We start from the raw sequence: 25,090 nt of genomic DNA on the forward strand, positions 1-25,090 counted from the left end.
TGGTGAAGGAGACGGGAGAGCTGGCCAGGGCGGTGCGCACAGGCGCTGGGAGCTGACGCATGAAAACATGTTTAAACAAAAAAGAGGGATCTGCCGAGCCCAAAACGGACAGCATCCTGTCCATCAGTTCGGACGGCTTGCCGTCGCCGAGGCCGTTAAGTGACAATAGACGATCCGCCTTTTCAATTTCCGATAGTTCAAATAATTGCAAAAGGAATGCCTTGATAGCGTCATATTTGCCGGCAGCTGGCGGGGCTTCCAGCAGCCCCATAGCGCGGGCTGGCGTCTGGGCATCCAATGCTGCTACCACATGATAATATTTCGTAACATCCTGTGTTATTCCTCTCAACTCGAACTGAGCTTCAATGTGTTGAAACCAGGGTCGAGGGCTGTGATGCCAGAAGTCGGGTAACTTAATTGCAGCGGCGTAGATAATGTTCACTTCTCCGTCCGTCATGATGTAATATTCACGTACTTCAGGTCACCAATGTGGGATCGCAAGAAAGGATGAAACGGGAGACGGTAGTCGAGTCTTTCCTTTACTTCCCAACATAAATTACATACATCAAACAAGAGTGCAGAGACGTTTAACGTTACTACTTGAAAGTGACAGCAGCCAGCTGACAGGTGACATAATATACGTCACCAAATACCCACCCCGTTCCCAGAATCCCCAGGCTTAAAGGAGCATTCCTCCGCTCCTCAAGTCCAGTGAATGTGCACCATTTGTGTGTGATAAGTGAGTCACCACAATACCTCCGGAGGAAAATTCGGGGACCCATTTTAATCTTCCCCAAGATTCACGTGTTGATCCATGAACCACACTTTGAAAAAGTACTGAATTATATAATCTATCCTGAAAAATGTGGCAAATTCTAAGCTAAGATAATTCTTGAGTTACATTTAGGCCGTTCACACCGGCCGGGCTCTGCCGTTTCCGGAACCTAGTTTTTAACCGGCCGGGGCGTTCAGACTGAAAATGTATTGTTTCGGAACCTGAAAAGTTGGTTCTCAGCTGGAGCCAAAAAAAGTTTGGTTTTGCCTTGCAAACCATGACATCATCAGTGGGCGTGTCATATTCTAGGCTGTGAAGACGAGAGGAAGAAGGAAGGAGATGAAGGCAGCGACTGACAACAATGTCCAAGTCAATGGAAACAAAATATTTGCAATAGTAGTAGTAGTAGTTTATTTTTTTCAGTCATCACACACAGTACAATATACATAATCATTTATCAATATTTGATTATTTACAGTGACTGAAAAAGGTACAGACTGCAGCATTGTGCTTATATGTGCCTGTCCTATATTCTTACCAAAAAAAATAAAAAAAAATTACTCCAATAATAAAGGAAAATAAATGTTATTTATATAGCATTCAAAACATACTTACAAAGCACTTTACAAGAACAAATAAACGAATAAACCTAATTTTGCATTTTAAAAAGTCTGCATTTTGTACTTGTGTTTGTACTTTAGTTGTATATTGTATATTTTGTATAGGGCTCATACAAAACCAAGCATTTCACTGTAATAATGTACATGTACCTTATATGTGACAAATAAAAACAAAACTTGAAACTAAGTATGTTTTGAAGAGTTATTTAAAAGATGATACTGACGTAGTAATAATTTAGAGACCATGGTTTCTTAAATGTTTTAGTCTGGGACGCAAATTGAGCAAATATCTTCTTGTCTTGGACCGGCCCAGGTCCATAAGGACTAGTCCTCTTTATCACGTGAGGACCCATCGGAAATAGGCCTGAGACCCATTTGGGATCCTGAACCATGATTTATGAAACCCTGGTATAAACAAATATATTCTCACCAACCATTTCATGGTTCCTCTGCTCAAGTAAAAGTACTCTCACACACTTTAAAAGGGACATATCAACATTATGGGAAGTGCACTTACTGTCTTCTCCAGAGTCAGACCAGTAGTAATAATATGACCAATAGATGTGGTAATAGATACCAATTCCCTCTCTGTGCGTTCAGTACAAAGCTATCCGGGTGCAAGCTCGTCTATTTTAGCACAAATTAATGGATGCAGATACAGACCACTAGCACAGTGGTTCCCAAAGTCGGGGTCGCGACCCAAAGGTGGGCCGCGAGCAGCCACGGGTGGGCCGCGAGATGATTTAAAAAAAAATAAAAATTATTATTATTTTTTTTTGTCAGGCCACTGAACTTAGAAGCAGGCCAGGACAGTGTTTCTAGTTGTATTCTAAAATTCTATTCTATTGTATTCTAAAATGTGACTATATGGTTTTATATTAACTTAATAAATAAACAAAAACGAAAAATCTACTTATTTCAACGAACATTTCAAACTAAATAACAGATTATGCACATAAAACGCTGAAAACAACCGAAGCAACAATAGTATTTTAATGAGGCTATTATTATTATCATTATTATTTTGCAACAAGTTAGCCCTCTCATAAATAGCACATATAAATGAATAACTAACTTGAACTAACTTAATAGGATTGAAGTGATATTTGGCTTAAAAAATCAGTCACCTGACAAAAAAAAAAAAAGCCTGACGCCTTATTTTCTGGGCCCTGGCCTGAAAAGTTTGGGAACCCCTGCACTAGCCTATAGCTTAAAACTCAGTATTAAAATCGGGGGAAAAAGATAAAAAAATAAATAAAAAATCAGTATTTGGCCAACAGCTAGGACAGTGGTCCATATCTGCTTCCATTCATTGGCTCGCTTGCACCCGGATCACTTTGTACTGAACTGAGAGGAAATTGCCGTCTATCTTCATGTCTGACTCTGGAGAAGACGGTAAGCGGCGCGCATTCCCTTAATGTTGGTTTGTTCCTTTTATTTGTTGCCTAATATACTAAAACTTCTCAATTGGAGGAGAACAGGGTAACAAGGTAGAAACTGAAAGTAGAACCATTTGTTTTACAGCTGTTATATTGCTATGGGGTGACAGCAGTGGCCTGGCTGTACTGGAGCCATTACACCCCATCTCTTCTGACGAGGAGGACCAATGAGAAGGCAAAGGAGGACACCGGCGCCTCCGTCTGGAGGCTGATGGGATACATGTGGCCCTATCGAGGGCGCCTTGTCGCCGTGGTCATTCTCGTTGTTCTCTCCTCTCGTTGTAAGTGTGCCTCCAACTCGTGTCGGCCAGACATACACCTTTGACCCTTGACATACACAAAATGTGTACTAAATACAATATAACAAGACAAATTCAACAGGACAGAACATGGAGGACAAAGAAAATTAAAGAATGAATTGAAAGTTTAAGTTTCATTTGGATGGGTAGATAAAGGAGGAAGATGCTAGAGGTAATTATCCTTGTTTTGTTATTATTATTATTATTATTATTATTATTATTATTATTATTATTATTATTATTATTATTATTATTATTATTATTATTATTATTATTATTATTATAATTATAATTATTATTATAATTATTATTATTATTATTATAGTTTAACACAATGGCGGCCATTCACGTATATATCAATCAATCAAATTTATTTATAAAGCACATTTCACATGACGCGTGTCAACCAAAGTGCTGTACAGAGGGTAAATACACAAGATACATATAGACAACAATCACACTCCGTTTTATGGGAGGGCACACAGGCAAACACATAGAAAAACAGGGCATGAGTCAGTGAACGGGAAAGGCTAGTAGGTAGAAGTGGGTTTTGAGCCTCGATTTGAAGGCATCTATCGAGGGGGCGAGCCTAATGGAGGTGGGGATGCTGTTCCACAGTTCAGGGGCTGCGATAGCAAAGCCACGGCCCCCCCTGAGCTTGAGGTTAGACCTCCGGACTGTCAGGAGCCTCTGATCGGCTGACCTGAGGGACCTGGTGTTGGAATAGGGGGATAGGAGGTCTGAGATGTAGGAGGGTGTGTGACCATTAAGGGCTTTAAAAACAAATAGGAGAACCTTAAAATCTATCCTGTAGCGTACTGGGAGCCAATGAAGGGAGGCAAGGACAGGGGTGATGTGGTCTCTCTTGCGGGTTCCGGTCAACAGTCTGGCAGCAGCGTTTTGTACCAGTTGTAAGCGGGACAGGGAAGACTGGTTAATGCCTATATAGAGGGAGTTGCAGTAGTCTAATCTAGATGAAATGAAGGCGTGGATGACTCTCTGAAGGTCTGCAGGGGAGAGAAGGGCTTTGAGTTTGGCAATGGTGCGTAGTTGGAAAAAACATGCCTTTACCACTGAGTTTACTTGTCTGTCAAATATAAATATACGTGATTGGGAGCCAGTGCTTGATGGCCAATCACGTATACGTGTTTAACTCGTTTTTTCTTTTATTCGATTTTAATATCCTATTCACTGTCACAGAGCTGATCCTGGTATTGGCACTGTCTCGAGAATGCAGTTTCCCCTGTTGCACACTTGGTGTCACATTTTATTCGCTCCGGGCGGACTTTTTCTGTTAGTCTGAAGTGCGGGCTTCACCCGATCGCCTGGAATACTTTTTGCGACGCCGAATTCATTATGCTGTAAAGGAATATGGCATCAGCCAATGGACTATATGATCTAGCAGATGGCGATCAAATAACTGTGAAATTCTTTTTGGAATCCAACCGGCCACAGGTAAGAGCGATTTCACGTCAATTTCAGCCTGATCAGGCCTTGTTCTCATAGCCATCCCCCTGATCAGCGTATGTTGTTGTAATAATGAATGCCGTTATTGGTAATCAATAATCAGAAACGACTTCCCCCGCCCCCCCCTCCCTTTCATGCATTCATGGTGGAACATTATACCGATCATATGCATTTTGATTTTAAACTAGCTTGTGTAGGGCCGAAATGCCAATCGATTTAACGTTATTAGCTTAGCACCTTATAACTAGCTTTGCAGGAATGATCCCAGATCATTCCCATATAACGCTCATTCATTACGGTATAAAACGGGAACGTATTGATGAAAAAATTCTTTCTTTATGGCATATTGAACGGAAGGTTCATACTGTCAATTGACAATGACAATGGATACATAGCTATAATATAACATTTAGATTTAGCTCTACAAACAACGTGACGCACAGTGAAAAGTTGTAATGAAAAGCTGGCGTCCTAGAGTGGGGCCCGTCTAATCTAATGGCCGGGAATGTGTTAAAGGTGCTATAGATACTATTGTTATGTAGAGTAAGCTGGAGTATTGCTTTTCCCCCCAAAAAATTATTGATATGAATTTATCATTTTAAACATTCCAAAATGAATGTTGTTTACATGTTGCTTGCATGTTTCCTACTTCCCATTTCCCATGTGCAACCCAGATTCAGCTCAAACAAGGGACTAAACACGTTTCGCAATTATGCCACATCAATGTGGAACGCCCTACCCACAGCCGTAAAAAAAAATTGAATCCCTACCCACCTTCAAAACCGCTCTCAAAGAGCACCTACGGGAGGCTGCAATTCGAAACTGGCCCCCGTAAATGTCCGAACCCCCCCCTCCCACCCACCACCCCCTCCTAATGTACAGTTCCCTCCCCCTCGTATGTACTGTATATATTTCCTGTTAGGTAAATGGCTGCATTTATATAGTGCTTTTATCCAAAGCGCTTTACAATTTGTTTCTCACATTTGACCTATTCACTCACACATTCACACACCGACGGCGGAGGCGACCATGCAAGGTGCCAACCTGCTCATCAGGAGCAACTCATCCATTTACTCATCCATTAGTTGTGACACTTTGTAAAACTGAAGTTTTTTGAGACATCGCTCCATTCCTCCCGACTCCTCTCCCTCTCTCTCTCTGAGGTTGGTGCTAGAGTGAGAATGTGCTATTTCTCAGAGCGAGATCAAATGAATGAACCAAGCTTCTCATTCTTTTAATTTTGCCTCAGCTGTTTCTTAGCACTGGCAGCAAGTGGGAAATGGTCTAGACCTCACTCATTAGCTTATTACTATCTCATGTGTTCACTTTATTTAAAATGTATACATTCACCCTATAAAATTAATACAAAATAACATTGAAAGGAAATGCCATTTAACCGTTAATATCCAAATCCTTGGGATAAGTTTGGGAAGGTGGTCCATTTCTGGAGTATCTGAAGGAGAGACTGAATGTCCCACAGAACTGAAATGTGTTTAAGTTGTTTTGTCTTGTTTGTTTAAAATGTAATTTTTTTTTTACAAATTATTAAAAAGTATAAAAAATATTATATATCAAAAGAAAATATTACCCAGTTAATTTAAAACAACTGGTTAACCGACTAAACGGATATCCTTGATATCCTTAAAACCTCAAGTGAAAGTAGTAAAGTAGGAGTAAATGCCTGAAAAAAATACTAAAGCAAAAGAACAGACCTTTAAAAAGTTCCCCAGAAAGTTATGTTACTAAAACAAAAAAACGACTCAACAGGTCAGATGGCGGTGCCTGAATACACTGGCCGCATGGCTGACTGGATCATGAAGGAAGACACGCCTGATGCGTTCACCCACGCAATCAAAGTCATGACTCTGATGACCATCGCCAGGTACTGTCGGAAACCAGGGATGCATCGATGCCGATACTGCTATCAGACATCAAGCTGATACCAGGCCAAAACAGTATCAGTATAGACATCAAGCTGATACCAGGCCAAAACAGTATCAGTATAGACATCAAGCTGATACCAGGTCAAAACAGTATCAGTATAGACATCAAGCTGATACCAGGTCAAAACAGTATCAGTATAGACATCAAGCTGATACCAGGCCAAAACAGTATCAGTATAGAGACATCAAGCTGATACCAGGCCAAAACAGTATCAGTATAGAGACATCAAGCTGATACCAGGCCAAAACAGTATCAGTATAGAGACATCAAGCTGATACCAGGCCAAAACAGTATCAGTATAGAGACATCAAGCTGATACCAGGCCAAAACTGAGTATCAGTATAGAGACATCAAGCTGATACCAGGCCAAAACAGTATCAGTATAGAGACATCAAGCTGATACCAGGCCAAAACAGTATCAGTATAGACATCAAGCTGATACCAGGCCAAAACAGTATCAGTATAGAGACATCAAGCTGATACCAGGCCAAAACAGTATCAGTATAGAGACATCAAGCTGATACCAGGCCAAAACAGTATCAGTATAGAGACATCAAGCTGATACCAGGCCAAAACAGTATCAGTATAGACATCAAGCTGATACCAGGCCAAAACAGTATCAGTATAGACATCAAGCTGATACCAGGCCAAAACAGTATCAGTATAGAGACATCAAGCTGATACCAGGCCAAAACAGTATCAGTATAGAGACATCAAGCTGATACCAGGCCAAAACAGTATCAGTATAGAGACATCAAGCTGATACCAGGCCAAAACAGTATCAGTATAGAGACATCAAGCGGATACCAGGCCAAAACAGTATCAGTATAGAGACATCAAGCTGATACCAGGCCAAAACAGTATCAGTATAGAGACATCAAGCTGATACCAGGCCAAAACAGTATCAGTATAGACATCAAGCGGATACCAGGCCAAAACTGAGTATCAGTATAGAGACATCAAGCTGATACCAGGCCAAAACTGAGTATCAGTATAGAGACATCAAGCTGATACCAGGCCAAAACTGAGTATCAGTATAGAGACATCAAGCTGATACCAGGCCAAAACAGTATCAGTATAGAGACATCAAGCTGATACCAGGCCAAAACAGTATCAGTATAGACATCAAGCTGATACCAGGCCAAAACAGTATCAGTATAGAGACATCAAGCTGATACCAGGCCAAAACAGTATCAGTATAGAGACATCAAGCTGATACCAGGCCAAAACAGTATCAGTATAGACATCAAGCGGATACCAGGCCAAAACTGAGTATCAGTATAGAGACATCAAGCTGATACCAGGCCAAAACTGAGTATCAGTATAGAGACATCAAGCTGATACCAGGCCAAAACTGAGTATCAGTATAGAGACATCAAGCTGATACCAGGCCAAAACAGTATCAGTATAGAGACATCAAGCTGATACCAGGCCAAAACAGTATCAGTATAGACATCAAGCTGATACCAGGCCAAAACAGTATCAGTATAGAGACATCAAGCTGATACCAGGCCAAAACAGTATCAGTATAGAGACATCAAGCTGATACCAGGCCAAAACAGTATCAGTATAGACATCAAGCGGATACCAGGCCAAAACTGAGTATCAGTATAGAGACATCAAGCTGATACCAGGCCAAAACAGTATCAGTATAGAGACATCAAGCTGATACCAGGCCAAAACTGAGTATCAGTATAGAGACATCAAGCTGATACCAGGCCAAAACAGTATCAGTATAGACATCAAGCTGATACCAGGCCAAAACAGTATCAGTATAGACATCAAGCTGATACCAGGCCAAAACTGAGTATCAGTATAGAGACATCAAGCTGATACCAGGCCAAAACAGTATCAGTATAGAGACATCAAGCTGATACCAGGCCAAAACAGTATCAGTATAGAGACATCAAGCTGATACCAGGCCAAAACAGTATCAGTATAGAGACATCAAGCTGATACCAGGCCAAAACAGTATCAGTATAGACATCAAGCTGATACCAGGCCAAAACAGTATCAGTATAGAGACATCAAGCTGATACCAGGCCAAAACAGTATCAGTATAGAGACATCAAGCTGATACCAGGCCAAAACAGTATCAGTATAGACATCAAGCGGATACCAGGCCAAAACTGAGTATCAGTATAGAGACATCAAGCTGATACCAGGCCAAAATAGTATCAGTATAGAGACATCAAGCTGATACCAGGCCAAAACTGAGTATCAGTATAGAGACATCAAGCTGATACCAGGCCAAAACAGTATCAGTATAGACATCAAGCTGATACCAGGCCAAAACAGTATCAGTATAGATATCAAGCTGATACCAGGCCAAAACAGTATCAGTATAGACATCAAGCTGATACCAGGCCAAAACAGTATCAGTATAGAGACATCAAGCCGATACCAGGCCAAAACAGTATCAGTATAGAGACATCAAGCCGATACCAGGCCAAAACAGTATCAGTATAGAGACATCAAGCTGATACCAGGCCAAAACAGTATCAGTATAGACATCAAGCTGATACCAGGCCAAAACAGTATCAGTATAGACATCAAGCTGATACCAGGCCAAAACTGAGTATCAGTATAGAGACATCAAGCTGATACCAGGCCAAAACTGAGTATCAGTATAGAGACATCAAGCGGATACCAGGCCAAAACCAAGTATCAGTATAAAAATAATAATAACTAACTTTTTATTTATATTATAAATATAATATATATATTAGGTTTTAACATAACACATAGGCCTCTTTGTTTACGGTTTGAGTCCATGGCAATTTTAAAATAGACAGTAATGGGCGGTCAGGTGGCGTAGCGGAGATTGTGCTCGTCACCAATGCAAGAGGCTGCGGTCTCGACTCCCGGAGAGTCAGCATTGCCTTGGCTCGGGCTGATCGCTATACTAACTCGTTTGGCTGAGTTAGGGGGAGGGGAGCCGTGGGTGGGTCCTGGGCGTTGTGGACAGCGACCCCTACAGTTCGGTCGGGGCGCCTGCTCAGCAAGGGTAGGATCTGGAGAGAGGTAGTGCGACCTTCCACACGTTACACTCTCCCGGTGAGAATCTGCGCGGCCAGGCTGGCTGCCGGCTAGCTGCACATGCGTCAGAGGAAAGCATGTGACAGTCTCCGGCCTCTCGGACCAACAGTAGGGGAAAGTGCGCAACAACCAGGAAGGGGGTTGGGAATTGGCATAACGACTAACAGTGGGATGGGAGAAAAATCGGAAAAAGAAGGAGGGGGAAAAAGATAATAAAAAAAAAAAAAAAAGACAGTAATAAAATAATAAAATAGAATAGACAGAGTAAAATAGTGCAGTGCAATAAAATAGTTCTCATCTACAGTACCCTCATTTACAATACAATAATCACAGTATTGATGTAATGAGTCTAGGCGGCACAGTGCATAAGAGGTAGTAAGATCAGGGGAGCTCCAGTAGCTCACCACGTACCGCGAGTGCTATTTCAGCGCCGTGGACAACCGTGCTCGTCACGGATCTGGGGCTGAGCGAGTTCGAATCCCGGACTGCAGCCGTGCCTTTCCCAGAGTGTCTTCCCCCCCATCTGAACCCTTTCAGCCTGCTTCTGTCGGTCGAACTTGACCAATTATAAATGCGATAAACGTATAAAAGAGCCAGGGAAATGGCCAAAGTTAAAAAAAAAAAAAAAGAGGTAGTAAGATCAAATTAGCATAGAACTGACAAATTTGACAGGAAGTGAATAAAAATAGTGCAGCCAAAATACTGATAATTAGCATTTTCTATATTATGTTTATAGTATTGCACGCATCTTTCAACATTCTGGGCACTCTTAATTCAGAAACATTAAAATTATCCTAAATATAGGGCGGCTACGTGCCGTAGTGGGCAAGGCGCTCGCTGCGAATGACGGAGACGCTGGGCTTGCCTGTTCGAGCCCAGCGCTCCACATTGCTTTCAGTTTAGCTGGAGTTTGTTCCATAGTTTTGGGGCGTACTTGACAAGTACAATCTTCTTTTGACTGTTCCTGGGAGCCTCTAGTAGCCCAGCAGCTGATGGTGGCAGCGTTCTTGCTGGCATGTAATTCATTAGAGTGTTGGCAATGTAGTTAGGTTTGTAATGTATGTAAGGGGGAGGACCTTGAAGTAAATTCTAAATGTTACAGGAAGCCAGTGTAAAGTAGTTAAGACTGGACTAATGTGCTCTCTCTTGTTGGTTTTGGTTAGCAGTCGGGCTGCAAAGTTTTGGATGAGCTGAGTCTCTCTGTGATTTTCTTAGGGAGACCTGTGAAAAGTGCATTACAGTAGTGTAACCGGCTAGATATGAATGCATGAATTAGCTTCTCGGCATTGTTTTGATTTATAAATGGTCGTACCTTTGCTATGTTTCTGAGATGAAAGAACAATGTTTTGGTCACTTTGTTTATATGGGAGTTGAAGTTCAGTTCTGAATCTATGATAAACCCAAGACTTGTGACCTCAGATTTTATCCAAGGGGTTAATCCTCCCAGGTTCTTAATTAACGTTTCTCTTTTTGAAATCATTTGAATTTCTGTTTTGTCAGTTTCAGGACGTTTTTTACTCATCCATTTATTTATTGCCAATACGCAGTTGGGTTATACTTCTGAGGGTGCTTGGTTGATAATTTGGTATAGATTTATTTTAATTTTTTAAACATTTCAATGTTTAATTATGTTCATTCACCTGTACTCCCTCTTATGTCCTCCTGCTGCTCTCTCTCTCTCTCTCTCTCTCTCTCTCTCTCTCTCTCTCTCTCACCCTCCATCTCTCTCCATCCACCTCCCTTTTTTTCTCTCTCTCTCTCTCTCTCTCTCTCTCTCTCTCTCTCTCTCACCCTCCATCTCTCTCCATCCACCTCCCTTTTTTTCTCTCTCTCTCTCTCTCTCTCTCTCTCTCTCTCTCTCTCTCTCTCTCTCTCTCTCTCTCTCTCTCTCTCTCTCTCTCTCTCTCTCTCCATCCACCTCTCTCTCTCTCTCTCTCTCTCTCTCTCTCTCTCTCTCTCTCTCTCTCTCTCTCTCTCTCTCTCTCCATCCACCTCTCTCTCTCTCTCTCTCTCTCTCTCTCTCTCTCTCTCTCCCTCCCTCCCCCTCTCCCCCTCCCTCCCCCTCTCCCCAGTGCTGTGTTGGAGTTTGTGTGTGACCTCATGTACAACACCACCATGAGCCGTGTGCACACATCGCTCCAGGGCCTGCTCTTCCAGTCTGTGCTGAAGCAGGATATTGCATTCTTCGACTCCACTGTGACAGGCAAGTCTGCTTACCATGACCGTACGCATTATGGGCTGGCTTCATAGAAAGAGCCTAGCCTAGCTTAAAACTCTAGAGGTGTTTTTGGCCAATGGCTAGGCTAGCTGATCCGTATCCACTTCCATTCATTTGTGCTAAGCTAGGCTAGCTTGCAGCCGGATAGCTTTCTCCTGAACGCACAGAGAGGAAATTGGTATCTATCTTCTTGTCAGACTCTGGAGAAGCATTTCCTATAATGTTGGCATGTTCCTTTAACAGTGAACCGTACTTCCTTCACATTCTAGGTGAGATAGTGTCCCATATCACCGATGACACCAACCAGATGAGCGAGGCCCTGAGTGAGCAGCTGAGTCTACTCATGTGGTACTTTGCTCGTCTAATCTTCCTCCTGTATTTCATGGTCAGCCAGTCCTGGAAACTCTCTCTCTTCACATTCATGGGACTGCCTCTCATCTTCGTCATCCCCAAACTGACTGGACACTTCCATCAGGTGCACATTTGACTTCTCAATAACCTGAGTTGATACAATCTTAGGTTAGGGGGCCGGTAACGATTCAGTCTAACTGTAGCACAATCAAATTCCTGTTATTTCGGCAAAGACTGGAGGCATCATAAAATCATACATTGTAACTGTGGTTTGACAACATTTCATTCAAGTTAGTTACTTTCAATACTTAAGAAATATATATATATTCAAATATGGCACTGCACTGATTCAGTTGGCAATAATTGAATGCATGCAATTAAAGCCTCGAAGATATTTGTTCATATCAGAATGTTTATAAAATTATTAAAGTAACACGTTCATTTTTATTCATGATCTATTAGTAATTTTACAGGTCAATACAGTTGGATTTCGGGATATTTGTGGCAAAAAAAATAAAAAAGTCAATATATATATATATATTTAATTTTTTTAATGAAACTACTGTATATTTGTATGTCTCTAAATTTTTTGATGAATTGAAAATGGAGGACCCTTATGTAAAAAAGCCGAAAGTCTTTTTCTGGTCTTCATCCTCCAGTCTTAGCACTGTTGTTGTATTGAGCTGTACTGTATTGTACCCATTCTGCAATCTGTTAATAACGTTTTCAATCAATCAATCAGACAAATGTATAGAAAAGCTTTTATTATAACCATATAACAAAAAATGATATTGTTTATGAAAATGTGTTAGCCCTATGCTTGACTATTATTTTAGGCATGGCAACAAATAAAATAATAATAATAAAATGAATAAATAAAATATTAAATAAATAAATAGGCTACACGTCTCTTGTAACTGAGGGGTACAATTCCCTGACTGTATTGATAAGTATGGTATCATTAAACCACTACCGCTTTATGTACATTAATTATTGGCCATACAGTACACGATATATGAATATGATGAACACTTCCCACAATGAAATCGGTTCCACACAAAGGTATAATCAAGTATTTAATGGAGCAAAAGGTACATAATATACTTTATATTATACTTTGAATGCACTTGTAAGGCAAAGGAATGTGCGTAGGCAAATCAACAATGAATGTCCATTCTCTGGTTACGCAGGAGGTAATTATACAACCTGAATCTTAGGGAATTATATCTATGGTACACTAGTAATATATATAGCGGGAGATACTGGAAGTCCCCCTGGTTGTAAGCCAGCAGGGGTAGAAGATCTGTCGGTAGTAGAGAGTCTGGTCAACGATGACTAAGGAGACTCCAGGTACAGGAGCCGGTGCAATAGCCTCTTGATCCACAGACGAATACAGCTGTTCTCCGTAGACTGTAGCTCCACAGTGAAGAAAGCTAGCCGGCCTCAGGCTCTCTGAGGCGCCGACTCGACTTGGCTCCTAGCGGGGTAAATCCAACACGTGCAGGCGTCGGCGATTCTCCGTTCCATAAATCACAGGACCAAAGCAAATATATTCCAGCCGCAAAGGGCTATGTAGTCGTCGGGTAGACCAATCCAGTGTACATGTCCACACGGCTCTCGTCTAGGTCTCCTCGGGTGAAAGCGCAATGAAAGCAGCCCAGCCTGGATAAGAACTCTAGCTAATACGAGGAAGCGTTGGAGATGCTGGTCACCGTAGAACTTTAGCCGCACGATACACTATACACAAATAGACTATTATTGACTTAATAGAAATATGTCGCACTCGACGGTATAGCGCCAAACTCTGACAATTCAGTTATTAATTCGCACGCAGTCTCAATGCTCTATTCTGGGGCCAAACAGGCCATACTTCACCGCACGTTGTATCGTGGGTGAGGCTTCAACTTATTGGGTAACATACTTCTGTATTCACCTGCGCCATATTTATATGCACGGTGAACAAACTAGTGCCAATCTCATTTCTGTCGCGTATCCCTGGGCAAGGCCGGGCATGTCCAGACATGTCTTGACGGTGACTTTGAACCTGACTCCGGAGGCCGGTCCCTGGCGCCGGTGGACCGCTGTCCAATAGGAGAATGAAATATTATGGTCTGTAGTAGGCTAAAGGGATATTCCGTGTATATGTACAAGGAATATACAAGGGATATCAAACGATATACAAATACTATGCAATATATATCAATAAATAAATATATATATTCGGTTTAATCTGATCCTTTGTAACAGCCGCCCCCTAATTAGTCCCACCTAATTAGCTAAGCAGAGACAGATTAACCGCACTGTCCACTACTCAATGTCTGTTGTGAGGGGACGGTCAGTTCACAAAGTCATGGGGTCATGGTCGTCATCGATAGTATCGGGGAGCCTTGGCAGTTCTATTAGCCTCGCCACGGGTCGGGTGTAGATCCGCCCTTGGACGAGCACTTCGGCTGCTCGGACCTTTCCGTCGGCACCGGTGATCACTTTGCTTACGCGGCCAGCCGGCCACATAGCTCGGGGTAGTGACTGGTCGATAATCATGACGACTGTTCCTTCTGTCAAATTGTCTCTCTCTTTCACCCATTTCTGGCGGGTCTGTAGAGACGGTAGATAGTGGAGTAGGAAGCTGTTCCAAAACTTGTCAGCCAATACTTGACTGTACCTCCACATTCTTCGGCCGTTCGCTTCTTCAGGCCTGTACATTGTCTGTGGTAGCGCGGGGTCCAGCCGCCCCATCAAGAGTGTGTTGGGGGTGACTGGGTCGACATCTGCTACATCACTTGAGACGTAACCGAGGGGCTTTGAGTTCAATACTCCCTCGATCTCCGTGAGGACTGTCATTAGGACTTCTTCCGCCACGGTCTGGGCCCCAAGCACGGCGTACAGGGCTGTCTTTATTGAACGTACTTCTCGTTCCCAAGTTCCACCGAAGTGAGGTGCGTTCGGGGGATTAAACTGGAATTCAATCTGGGATGGAGCGAGGTGGGTCTTAAGTTCTGGGCCCATAGCTTGGAAGCTCTCTCTCAGCTCTCTTTCTCCGCCTTTGAAGTTTGTCCCGTGATCAGACAATAATATAGACGGTTTGCCTTTCCGTGATGTGAATCTTCGGAAGGCCATAAGGAATGAGTCTGTGCTCATGGTTGGAAGGAGTTCTATATGCATCGCTCGGGTGGTCATGCATTTGAATACAATACCCCACCGCTTCTCGGTTCCTCTTCCTTTCTTTATATACAGCGGGCCGAAACAGTCCATACCGGTGGAGTGAAAAGGCTTGTCGCCGAGTCGGAGGCGACAGGGAGGTAGGTCAGCCATCCGGGGTATACTGGGCTGCGCTCGCCACTTACGACAGTCTAGACAGGTTCGCTGGAAGCGCCGCACTGCTTCTCTCCCTTGCAGTATCCAATAACGACGTCTGATCTCCGCGAAGACTCTCTCTGCCCCGGCGTGATGCACATCCTCGTCGTATTTCTTTATGATCAGCTCTGTGACCTTGTGTCGGCTGTTTAAGACTATCGGGTACTTGACGTCATCCGGTAAGTCTGGAGCTCTCCGCAGACGACCACCCACTCTGATGAGACCATGGGCGTCGCTCTCGGGGGCTAGGTGGAGCAGTCTGCTGTCTGATGGGACGGGCTTTGCTCCCTGTAGACAGTCTAGCTCATAGGGGAACGAGTCTCTCTGGGCTCGTTGTAGTAGAAGAAGTTCTGCTTCTTCGTAGTCAGCTGCAGTAATGTCAGTAGTGAGCTGAACCTCTGGGTGGTGCCACAGGAATGTCTTTAGCTGCGCACTCTCTAGGGTGAGGCAATCGTCTATGTCGGGGTCTGTGGAGACGAGTGTGTTCAATCCACAGAACATAGATTTCTTGTTTTCGGCCTCCTCTTTACTCGCTTCCCGTGGGGTGGGTGTAGGCCACTCTTCTTCCGGGAGCTTGAGGAACTCTGGCCCGTCACTGTATAGGTTGTGACGGGTGAGGTCATCCAGGGACATTCCCCGGGTGATGACGTCAGCTGGGTTGTGTTTTGTGTCCACATACCTCCAGCTTGCTACTTCTGTTAAATCTTGAATCTCTGTGACTCTGACTCCCACGAAGACCTTGTATCTGCACGAATCAGACCGGATCCATGTGAGTACTGTCGTGGAGTCTGACCACAAGATTGTTCTTTGCACCGGAATGGTGAGTTCACGTTGGATTAACGTGGCGAGTTGCGCTCCTGCTAGGGCTGCGCAGAGCTCTAGACGCGGGATAGATTGTTGCTTTCGTGGGGCTATTCTTGAGCGGGCCAGGATGAAAGCAGTATGTATTTCTCCTCCCTCCTCTCGGGCACGCAAGTAGGCCACCGAACCGTAGGCTACTTCGGAGGCGTCGCTGAAGACGTGCAGGTCCATCTGGCACGTCTCCGGCCTCACTGTGGGTGGGAAGTAGCTGCAGCGTATGTTGACACCTGGGAGTGAGCTGAGTTCCGTCTCCCACTCTCTCCATGTGGATGCAAGGTGTTCGGGTATGGGGTCGTCCCAGCCCTGGTCCTTGTCCCATAACGCTCTTACAATCATCTTTGCCCTGGTGGTGTAAGGTAGAATACATCCCAACGGGTCATATTGTCTGGCGAGTGTTCTGTATACACTCCGTCTGGTGGTCGGTAGTGCAGTCGACCTTCCCTGCTCCTTGGTCAGGGGTGTGTGTTTATAATGGAGCGAGTCTGTTTTGAAGCGCCAGACTAGTCCTAATGTCATTTCTTGGGCTTCTCCTGGGATGGTCGCCATCCAGGTCTCGCTGCTTGCTGCCTTGTCCTCGGGGGAGAGGCTGCGCAATACTTGCGGGTCGCTGCTGGCCCACTGCCTGAGATCAAAGCCGCCTTTGATCAGGGAGGCGCGGAGCTTGAGTAGAAGGGCCTCGGCTTCTTCTGGCGTCGAGACGCTTTGCAGACAGTTGTCCACGTAGAAACTATTTCCTACACTTTGTCGGACCTCTTCATCAGCTGCTGGGTCCTCTGCGACGTGTTTCTGCAGTGCAAACGTAGCACAGCATGGGCTGCATGTGGTTCCGAAAGGGAGGACTTCCCATTGATAGATGGCTGGTTGCTCATCCCCGATCCTCTCTCTCCATAGGAACCGCAGCAGGGGCTTGTCCTCTGGGGAGAGGCTGCGCAATACTGGGGGGTCGCTGCTGGCCCTCTGCCGGAGATCAAAGCCGCCTTTGATCAGGGAGGCGCGGAGCAGCGCACGACGTCGCCAGTCAGTTTTCTTTATGTGTCCCGCTGTGAGTCGCTTGTTAATCTCAGCGCGGTACACAGTCTCTTGAGCGGGGTCTCTGGCTAGGCGCCGCTCTGTGTTCAATAGATACCGCTCCGTCGCTTCTTTTGGGGCGTGGAAGGTAGGCATACCCTCTCGCCTCAGGAGTGGAGTTGCGTATCTCATCACTCCGTTGACTTTGACTCTCTTTGTCCCTTGCTCGAGGAGGGCTATAGCGTAAATGTCTTCCTTGGAACGAATGTCTTTCTTTTCGTTCTTAAAGGGCATTGTCTCTAGTGTCCATAGCCTCTCGACATGCTGTAGGAGGGTGGTGTCTTCTTCTGTCACTCTGGAGTGGAGGCAGTTAGTGGCTGCTGTTCGGTTAAGAGACTTAGCGAGGGGGCCTTGTAATGTCCATCCTAGGCGGGTCTCGACTGCTGCAGGACAGCCTCTGGGCCCTGTGTGGACCCGGTCTATCGGGACGATGAGGTCTGCATGGTCGGAGCCTATCAGCAGGGTCGGGGTGGCACTGTCTATGAGCGGGATAGGTAGTTGACGCAGGTGCACATATTTATCCATCAGCTTGGCGATGGGGTAGGTGTACTGCGACAGGCCTATTTCTTGGCTGGTGAAAGCATTAGTAATCCTATACCGTCTCTCTGGCTGCCCGCTTGCTGCGATAGTGAAGGAGACATTCTCGCCCTTTATCGTCTTTAGATCTCTTCTTATTGTCCGAATCGTCATCTGGTTTTCGCTCCCACGCAGCCCCAGCTGGGCCGCAGCGGACGCGAGGAGAAGGGTCTTCTCTGACCCGTCGTCAAGGACGGCGTAAGTGTCCATGACCTTGTCTTGGTAACTCAGTGTTACGCGGACCACCTTTAAGAGCACCCGGGCGCCCCCGCTGCTGGCGGGGTCAATGTACATAACACTTGCCTTTGTGCTGCTTGAGGGTGCAGGCTTTCTTCTGTTACTGTCGTGTAGGACATCTAGGTGGGCTCCGTCACACCGACTACACCTCTTCTTTAAGCGGCAATCGGCTGCCATGTGACTGCGCGCACATCGGTAACAGCGTCGGTTGGACTTTATCCATTGACTCACCTCGTCGGCGGTCATCTTCTTGAACGTGTCACATTGTGACAACCAGTGTTCCTTTTCGCAGTACGGGCACACCATCTTCCACTTCTCTTTCATCGAGGGGGTACTGTGGTTCTTGCTGCTCGGTACTGATTCTGATTGGTGCATGACGGTCACCAATCTTCGGCCATCGTTTGCTCTCCTAGGTCCCTCTCTGGAGCTTGGGGTGCTCCGCATGAACGTATCCAACCGTAGGCTGTTGACTTCTCTCGCCAGGAAGTCGACTAGGTCTAGGAGGGATGGCTCGGGACCGTTAGGATCACGGTGGTCTCTTTGCCGCCTGAAGCGCTCTTGTCGGGCGGGCGGAAGCTTCTCTAAAATCCTCTCGACATTAGAGTTTGCGTACAGTTCGTGCATACCCTTTTCTCTTTGCGCCCCCAGCATCCCTACCAGGGATTGTACCTTGATAGACAGGTCATCTAGTGAGCGATTGTCTGTGGCTGGGGGTAGGCGGTCAATATGCCTTATCTCTTGTATTACGTAGTCCCATATGCGTCCATATCTTTGGTCGAGTGCTGCTAGAGCCGCTGTGTATGGGGTAGTAGAGGTGGCATAGGCCAGCGCTTTATTGTGCGCTCGGGGCACCTTGAGGTGCTTCAGTAGGATAGCATACTTGTACGGTTCATCAGCTACATCGGACATCATTGTCTCTAAGCACATTCGTAGCTCCGTGTACTGTGCTCTGTTCTCGTGGGTGAAGTCCGGAAACGTCGGTGTGCCAATGTATGATGCCATGGATGGCTGGCACATCGGTGAGCGTTGGAAGAGAGGCCTCCTAGGCGAGTCTCCTCTTACGCCTCTTGGTGGGCTGGTACCTGCTGGGTACCATGGCCCGCGTATCCAGGTGCTATTCCTCTGGGCTGGTCGTGCGTCAAGCTCACCCGTGAATTGAGTCGGGGGTCTGTAGCGCAGAGCCGCGGGGGTAGAGCCTGGGCTGTACTGGACCTCCTGATCCTGTGGAGTACTGTGCTGCTGTCGGGCTTGACTCTCCTCCTCTCCCTCTTCTTCTTCCTCTGGCAGGTCCTCTAGATCCTGTAGTCGTCTATTTAGCCTCTCCGCGGTGTAGACCGTTTCTTCCTTGTAGCTGGTCCTCGCGTGGACCGGTCGGGGAAGGAGTTCGGAGGGGGGTATAGGCTCTCTCTGGTGGTCGGGCTCAGGGTCGCTTGATCGGGTAGGGGAGGGTGCCCTTGACCCTTGTCTTGACGAGGCCCTGGAACCCCGTGCGGAGGGAGGGGGTGTTGCCCTGGCGATCAGCTGCTCCATTATCTGCGCTTGTAATCGGTCGCGCTCGGCTTCGCGCTTGGTGAGAGCGAGGTCGCGCTCTGCTTCTCTTTGGGCACCGGCAGCGGCGCGCTGGGCTTCGGCGGCGGCGCGCTCTGCTTCGGCCCGGTCTCTTACCATATTCTCTTCCGTCTGAAGGCGTCTAATCTCTAGACGTATACGATCTTCGTCGCTCCGTTGCTGCGCTTGAAGGCGTTCTCTTTCCATGGAAGAATGTTCTCGCTCACTAAGCGTCTGTGCTTGGAGTCGATCGCGCTCTGTTGAGGCTGCTAGGCTGGCGAGGAATGCCTGTGCCAGCATCTTGTCCGCCTCGCTGGGGGAAGACGCTGGTTGAGGTGATCCGCTCCTGGCAGTACTCGTTGGAGATCTGTTCTCCTGTGGCGAGTCCTGGAGATCCATCTCCGGGGTGCTCTCCTCTTCTTGTAGCGGGTAGAGTTCCATCCCTGGAGAGCTGTCTTTATCCTGGAGCTCTCCGGGGACTACTTCTTCGGTCTTGGCGGGGGGTAAAGTCGTGTCAGGTCCCTCCTGGTCCCTACCGTGAGCTTGGTCAGTTACGTTAGAACCCACTAGGGCCTCTATTGGCGGGGTAGCCTGGGCGATAGGGTCGGACATAATTTTACTATCTACCTTTTCCGCGTTTACCGTCTGTAGAAGGCTAGGTAGTATATTGGCAACGTAATCCTCTAAGTACTGAGGTGTCTGCCGTCTACGCTGCGGGCGATCTACTTTAGGAGAACCGTTTTGTGGAGTGTTCATCATAGGCCATGTCAATATTAATACCGCTATATTAATATTACACTAGTTACCCTCCGGCTCGAAGGACCAATTGTAACTGAGGGGTACAATTCCCTGACTGTATTGATAAGTATGGTATCATTAAACCACTACCGCTTTATGTACTTTAATTACTGGCCATACAGTACACGATATATGAATATGATGAACACTTCCCACAATGAAATCGGTTCCACACAAAGGTATAATCAAGTATTTAATGGAGCAAAAGGTACATAATATACTTTATATTATACTTTGAATGCACTTGTAAGGCAAAGGAATGTGCGTAGGCAAATCAACAATGAATGTCCATTCTCTGGTTACGCAGGAGGTAATTATACAACCTGAATCTTAGGGAATTATATCTATGGTACACTAGTAATATATATAGCGGGAGATACTGGAAGGGTCCCCCTGGTTGTAAGCCAGCAGGGGTAGAAGATCTGTCGGTAGTAGAGAGTCTGGTCAACGATGACTAAGGAGACTCTAGAAAGCTAGCCGGCCTCAGGCTCTCTGAGGCGCCGACTCGACTTGGCTCCTAGCGGGGTAAATCCAACACGTGCAGGCGTCGGCGATTCTCCGTTCCATAAATCACAGGACCAAAGCAAATATATTCCAGCCGCAAAGGGCTATGTAGTCGTCGGGTAGACCAATCCAGTGTACATGTCCACACGGCTCTCGTCTAGGTCTCCTCGGGTGAAAGCGCAATGAAAGCAGCCCAGCCTGGATAAGAACTCTAGCTAATACGAGGAAGCGTTGGAGATGCTGGTCACCGTAGAACTTTAGCCGCACGATACACTATACACAAATAGACTATTATTGACTTAATAGAAATATGTCGCACTCGACGGTATAGCGCCAAACTCTGACAATTCAGTTATTAATTTGCACGCGGTCTCAATGCTCTATTCTGGGGCCAAACAGGCCATACTTCACCGCACGTTGTATCGTGGGTGAGGCTTCAACTTATTGGGTAACATACTTCTGTATTCACCTGCGCCGTATTTATATGCACGGTGAACAAACTAGTGCCAATCTCATTTCTGTCGCGTATCCCTGGGCAAGGCCGGGCATGTCCAGACATGTCTTGACGGTGACTTTGAACCTGACTCCGGAGGCCGGTCCCTGGCGCCGGTGGACCGCTGTCCAATAGGAGAATGAAATATTATGGTCTGTAGTAGGCTAAAGGGATATTCCGTGTATATGTACAAGGAATATACAAGGGATATCAAACGATATACAAATACTATGCAATATATATCAATAAATAAATATATATATTCGGTTTAATCTGATCCTTTGTAACATCTCTCTTTTTGTGTTACAAATTGTGCTCACCGATATGAACATAGGCCTCTTTACTTACTTAAAAAAGGAAACATCAAGAAATATGTTTATTTATTTATTATTCCATCATGCCATGTGTGTTTTTTATATATTTTATAATGCTCATGATTATTGCTGAAGTCTGAGTCATACAATATCCACTGGCTTTCATCTTCAACAGACTAACTTGACTAAAAAGACAAAAAGGTTTATGAGTTTTAAGAGCTTAACACTTTCCGTGCCACTCACGAGATTTCTCAGGTTTTTTTATAGGTGGTTGCTAGCCACTCACGAGATTTCTCTGATATATTTTTTTTTTAGCGATCTGAAAAATTATTGCATCACCCGAGCCTACCCGAGTATAGCCGAGGGGCGCCGGCGATCACTGTGGAAAAAAGCACCCCTGTGATCTCCCAGATGACATAAGTGATTTTGGAATGGACTCAATGAAAATGAATGGGGAAAAAAATCCGGTACTCCACATTTTCCAGTTCACTGATCCAGCCGGATTACCACAGTTCATTCTGGAACCTCAGATCCCCGCTGATCATGGAGATCTACAGTATCGCGTTGGATCCATACACGTATCGATTTTTTCGAATGGTGATCAGGAATTGGAATATACCAGTTGGATACCATCTGATGTCAGGTAAGGACTCTATGTTATCAGTGTTAGGATAATCAGAGTAAGTTTGATGAAGTTATAAGCTGTTTTGTGAAATGTCTTCTTTCGGTTTCACTGTAAAAGTCCGTGAGGAAATCAACGGAGCGATTATCCGTGCGCGGCCGTAATGTGCTTGCGTGCACATATAATATTGATCATCTAGCGTTTATTTGACAACGATTCATAAAAAGGCAGACGAATATCAACGTTGTGGAATATTCCACTAAAAGACGATTTTCATAGAATGCTCCAGAATGAGCTGTTTTTTATATCAAAACGGGGGCTTTTCTAACTGCTCTGAAACGGAAACAACGCGATAAAAAAACAATCTGCCTTGACAGCACTGACTGGAAAATAGTCTTTGATAATGCGATGGGCAGATTAGACACACCATAATTTAAAACATAGATTAGGCGATATTAACGTTAACATTGGCGCCGATGGTGGCATTCAGCCGGTAAAACGGAAAACCAGGCATGGCGCTCAAAGTGTTAAGAGACAGCACTCACTGTATCTCTCTCAAACAAAGCTCCATGTTCTCCAGTAATATCTCCATAATCTGAGTTTGCAATGCATGTGTCGTGTCAGGTACAACAGAACTATTTTGATTGAAAGTCGATTCTGCCAATTATGTCACACCGCTAGCACCCACCTCCTGCTGTTCTTACCACCAATCGGCAAGCGCTTATTCGTTTTTTACTTCCGGGAAGTCCGCCATTGATTTTCGCGAGAGATCAACAACAAAGCTAATAACGTTAGCTCCCCGCGGCCCACAAGTAGATTACCAGCGCTCCGCAGGAGTACTAAACGAGGCATAATGATTTTACTGCAACGAATGTTATAATAAAAGCTTTTCTATACATTTGTCTGATTGAAAACTTTATTAACAGATTGCAGAATGGGTACAATTCAGTACGGGCTCTCTGAGCAAAGGAAGGAAGTGAGAGATATGAATGAGTAATGCTTGCTATGGTCGGGTAAATAATATGCTGATGTTATTGAACGTGTAACTATATAATGTTAATGCCACAAAACGAATGCCTTTGTTAATCATAAGTAACTTTGATGCAGTAGCGTGTGTGTGGGGGCGGCGTTGTGCAGGTCGCTTGACTGAAACTTTATTTTTTATTGACGCGACACAAATTCATGGATATTTATCGGCCACTGCCATCGGCAAATTTTAGCTTATCGGCCGATGGCAGTCAACAAGGCACTTATCGGCCGATACCGATACCCGACCGATATACCGGTGCACCCCTAATTATGACCCGATTAAGTCTGAGCCTCATGGATATTGTCTGTGTTTCAGAGAATTGCTGTGCGGGTTCAAGAGTCACTGGCGAAGGCCAACCAGGTGGCCACAGAGACCTTCTCCTGCATGAAGACGGTGAGGAGCTTTGCCAACGAGGACGGCGAGATGGAGAGGTACAGGCGGCAGATAGAGGACATGTACGCCATCAACAAACAGGAAGCGTGCGCCGACGCAGCCTCCATCTGGACCAATAGCGTGAGTCATACGGCCACTTCCGTCATGTAAATCCTACACTGTATCTGTAAAATGTAGTAGTTAGGGCTGGGAGGTAGACCGACCAAATATGAAGGTCATCATGGATCCATGCAACGGTATGAAAATTACCATTGTCCATAATATATACAAATCATAAGAAATGTATATATATTTTCTAAAGAAATTCCTTGCAGCAGTATTAAAAAATAAAACAAAACAGACGTGTCATGGTAAATGAACTAGCACCATGACAATTGTATTATAAGATAAATACATAAGAAAAAAGATGTCACATCACATTGTAATACTGTATGTACCGGAAAACGAAACAACGTCAAATACTGCACTACCGTCAAAACTAAGAAAAATATGTTGTGATATGATATTTTGTCCATATCACCCGGCCCTACGAGTTCATCAATATTCTATAAAAACTATAATAATGGTCGACAAAATGTTATTTCAGTCTGATTTGAACATTCAAGTATATGTCCTGGCAGATGTTCAGTCTGTCCCTGAAGGTGTGTATTCTATACTACGGTGGCATGCTAGTGACCAAAGGGACAGTCAGCAGCGGAGACCTGGTGGCCTTCGTCCTCTACGAGCTACAGTTTTCTTCTGCTCTGGAGGTAAAGGCCGCAAATGCATTATTTCATATCCAGCTCATTATCTTGCCAACCCAGCATTTCACCCACAGCCAATGTCCACAGGTATGGTGGACCCACAACATTATTGGGATTCTAAAACAATAAAGCCATAACAATGTATGTAAAAATACTTAACAGATGTTAACTTTATCTCAATTACAAGCAATATAGACAGCATATGATTAATATTCACCATTTACCTAGATTACATTTATCAATAAAAGTGTTATTAGTGTTTTTGTGATAAAATGTGATGTCTGTAAAAAAGATAATCCATTGTAGTCAAGACGTGAATGGAATGAATCATGTTCATCTTGGGTGCACTCAATGAAAATTATTTATTTTACATGTCTTTCATATAAAATGAGCAATC

General features: G+C 44.8%; 1 protein-coding gene across 2 annotated transcripts in view; it reads left to right on the forward strand.

The window, feature by feature from the left end:
* Positions 1 to 25,090, forward strand: part of tap1 (transporter 1, ATP-binding cassette, sub-family B (MDR/TAP)) — a 68,442-nt gene that overhangs the window by 14,411 nt on the left and 28,941 nt on the right. For both annotated transcript variants that reach the window (XM_084337452.1, XM_084337453.1), the window contains exons 3-8: positions 2,920 to 3,115; positions 6,368 to 6,482; positions 11,656 to 11,786; positions 12,071 to 12,276; positions 23,873 to 24,070; positions 24,571 to 24,699. In XM_084337452.1, the coding sequence (XP_084193578.1) occupies positions 2,920 to 3,115; positions 6,368 to 6,482; positions 11,656 to 11,786; positions 12,071 to 12,276; positions 23,873 to 24,070; positions 24,571 to 24,699 (975 nt within the window). The remainder of the gene's footprint in view (positions 1 to 2,919; positions 3,116 to 6,367; positions 6,483 to 11,655; positions 11,787 to 12,070; positions 12,277 to 23,872; positions 24,071 to 24,570; positions 24,700 to 25,090) is intronic.

This window comes from Notolepis coatsorum (assembly GCF_963971535.1).
Source record: "Notolepis coatsorum genome assembly, chromosome: 20".
In the NCBI taxonomy this organism is placed as follows: Eukaryota; Metazoa; Chordata; class Actinopteri; order Aulopiformes; family Paralepididae; genus Notolepis; species Notolepis coatsorum.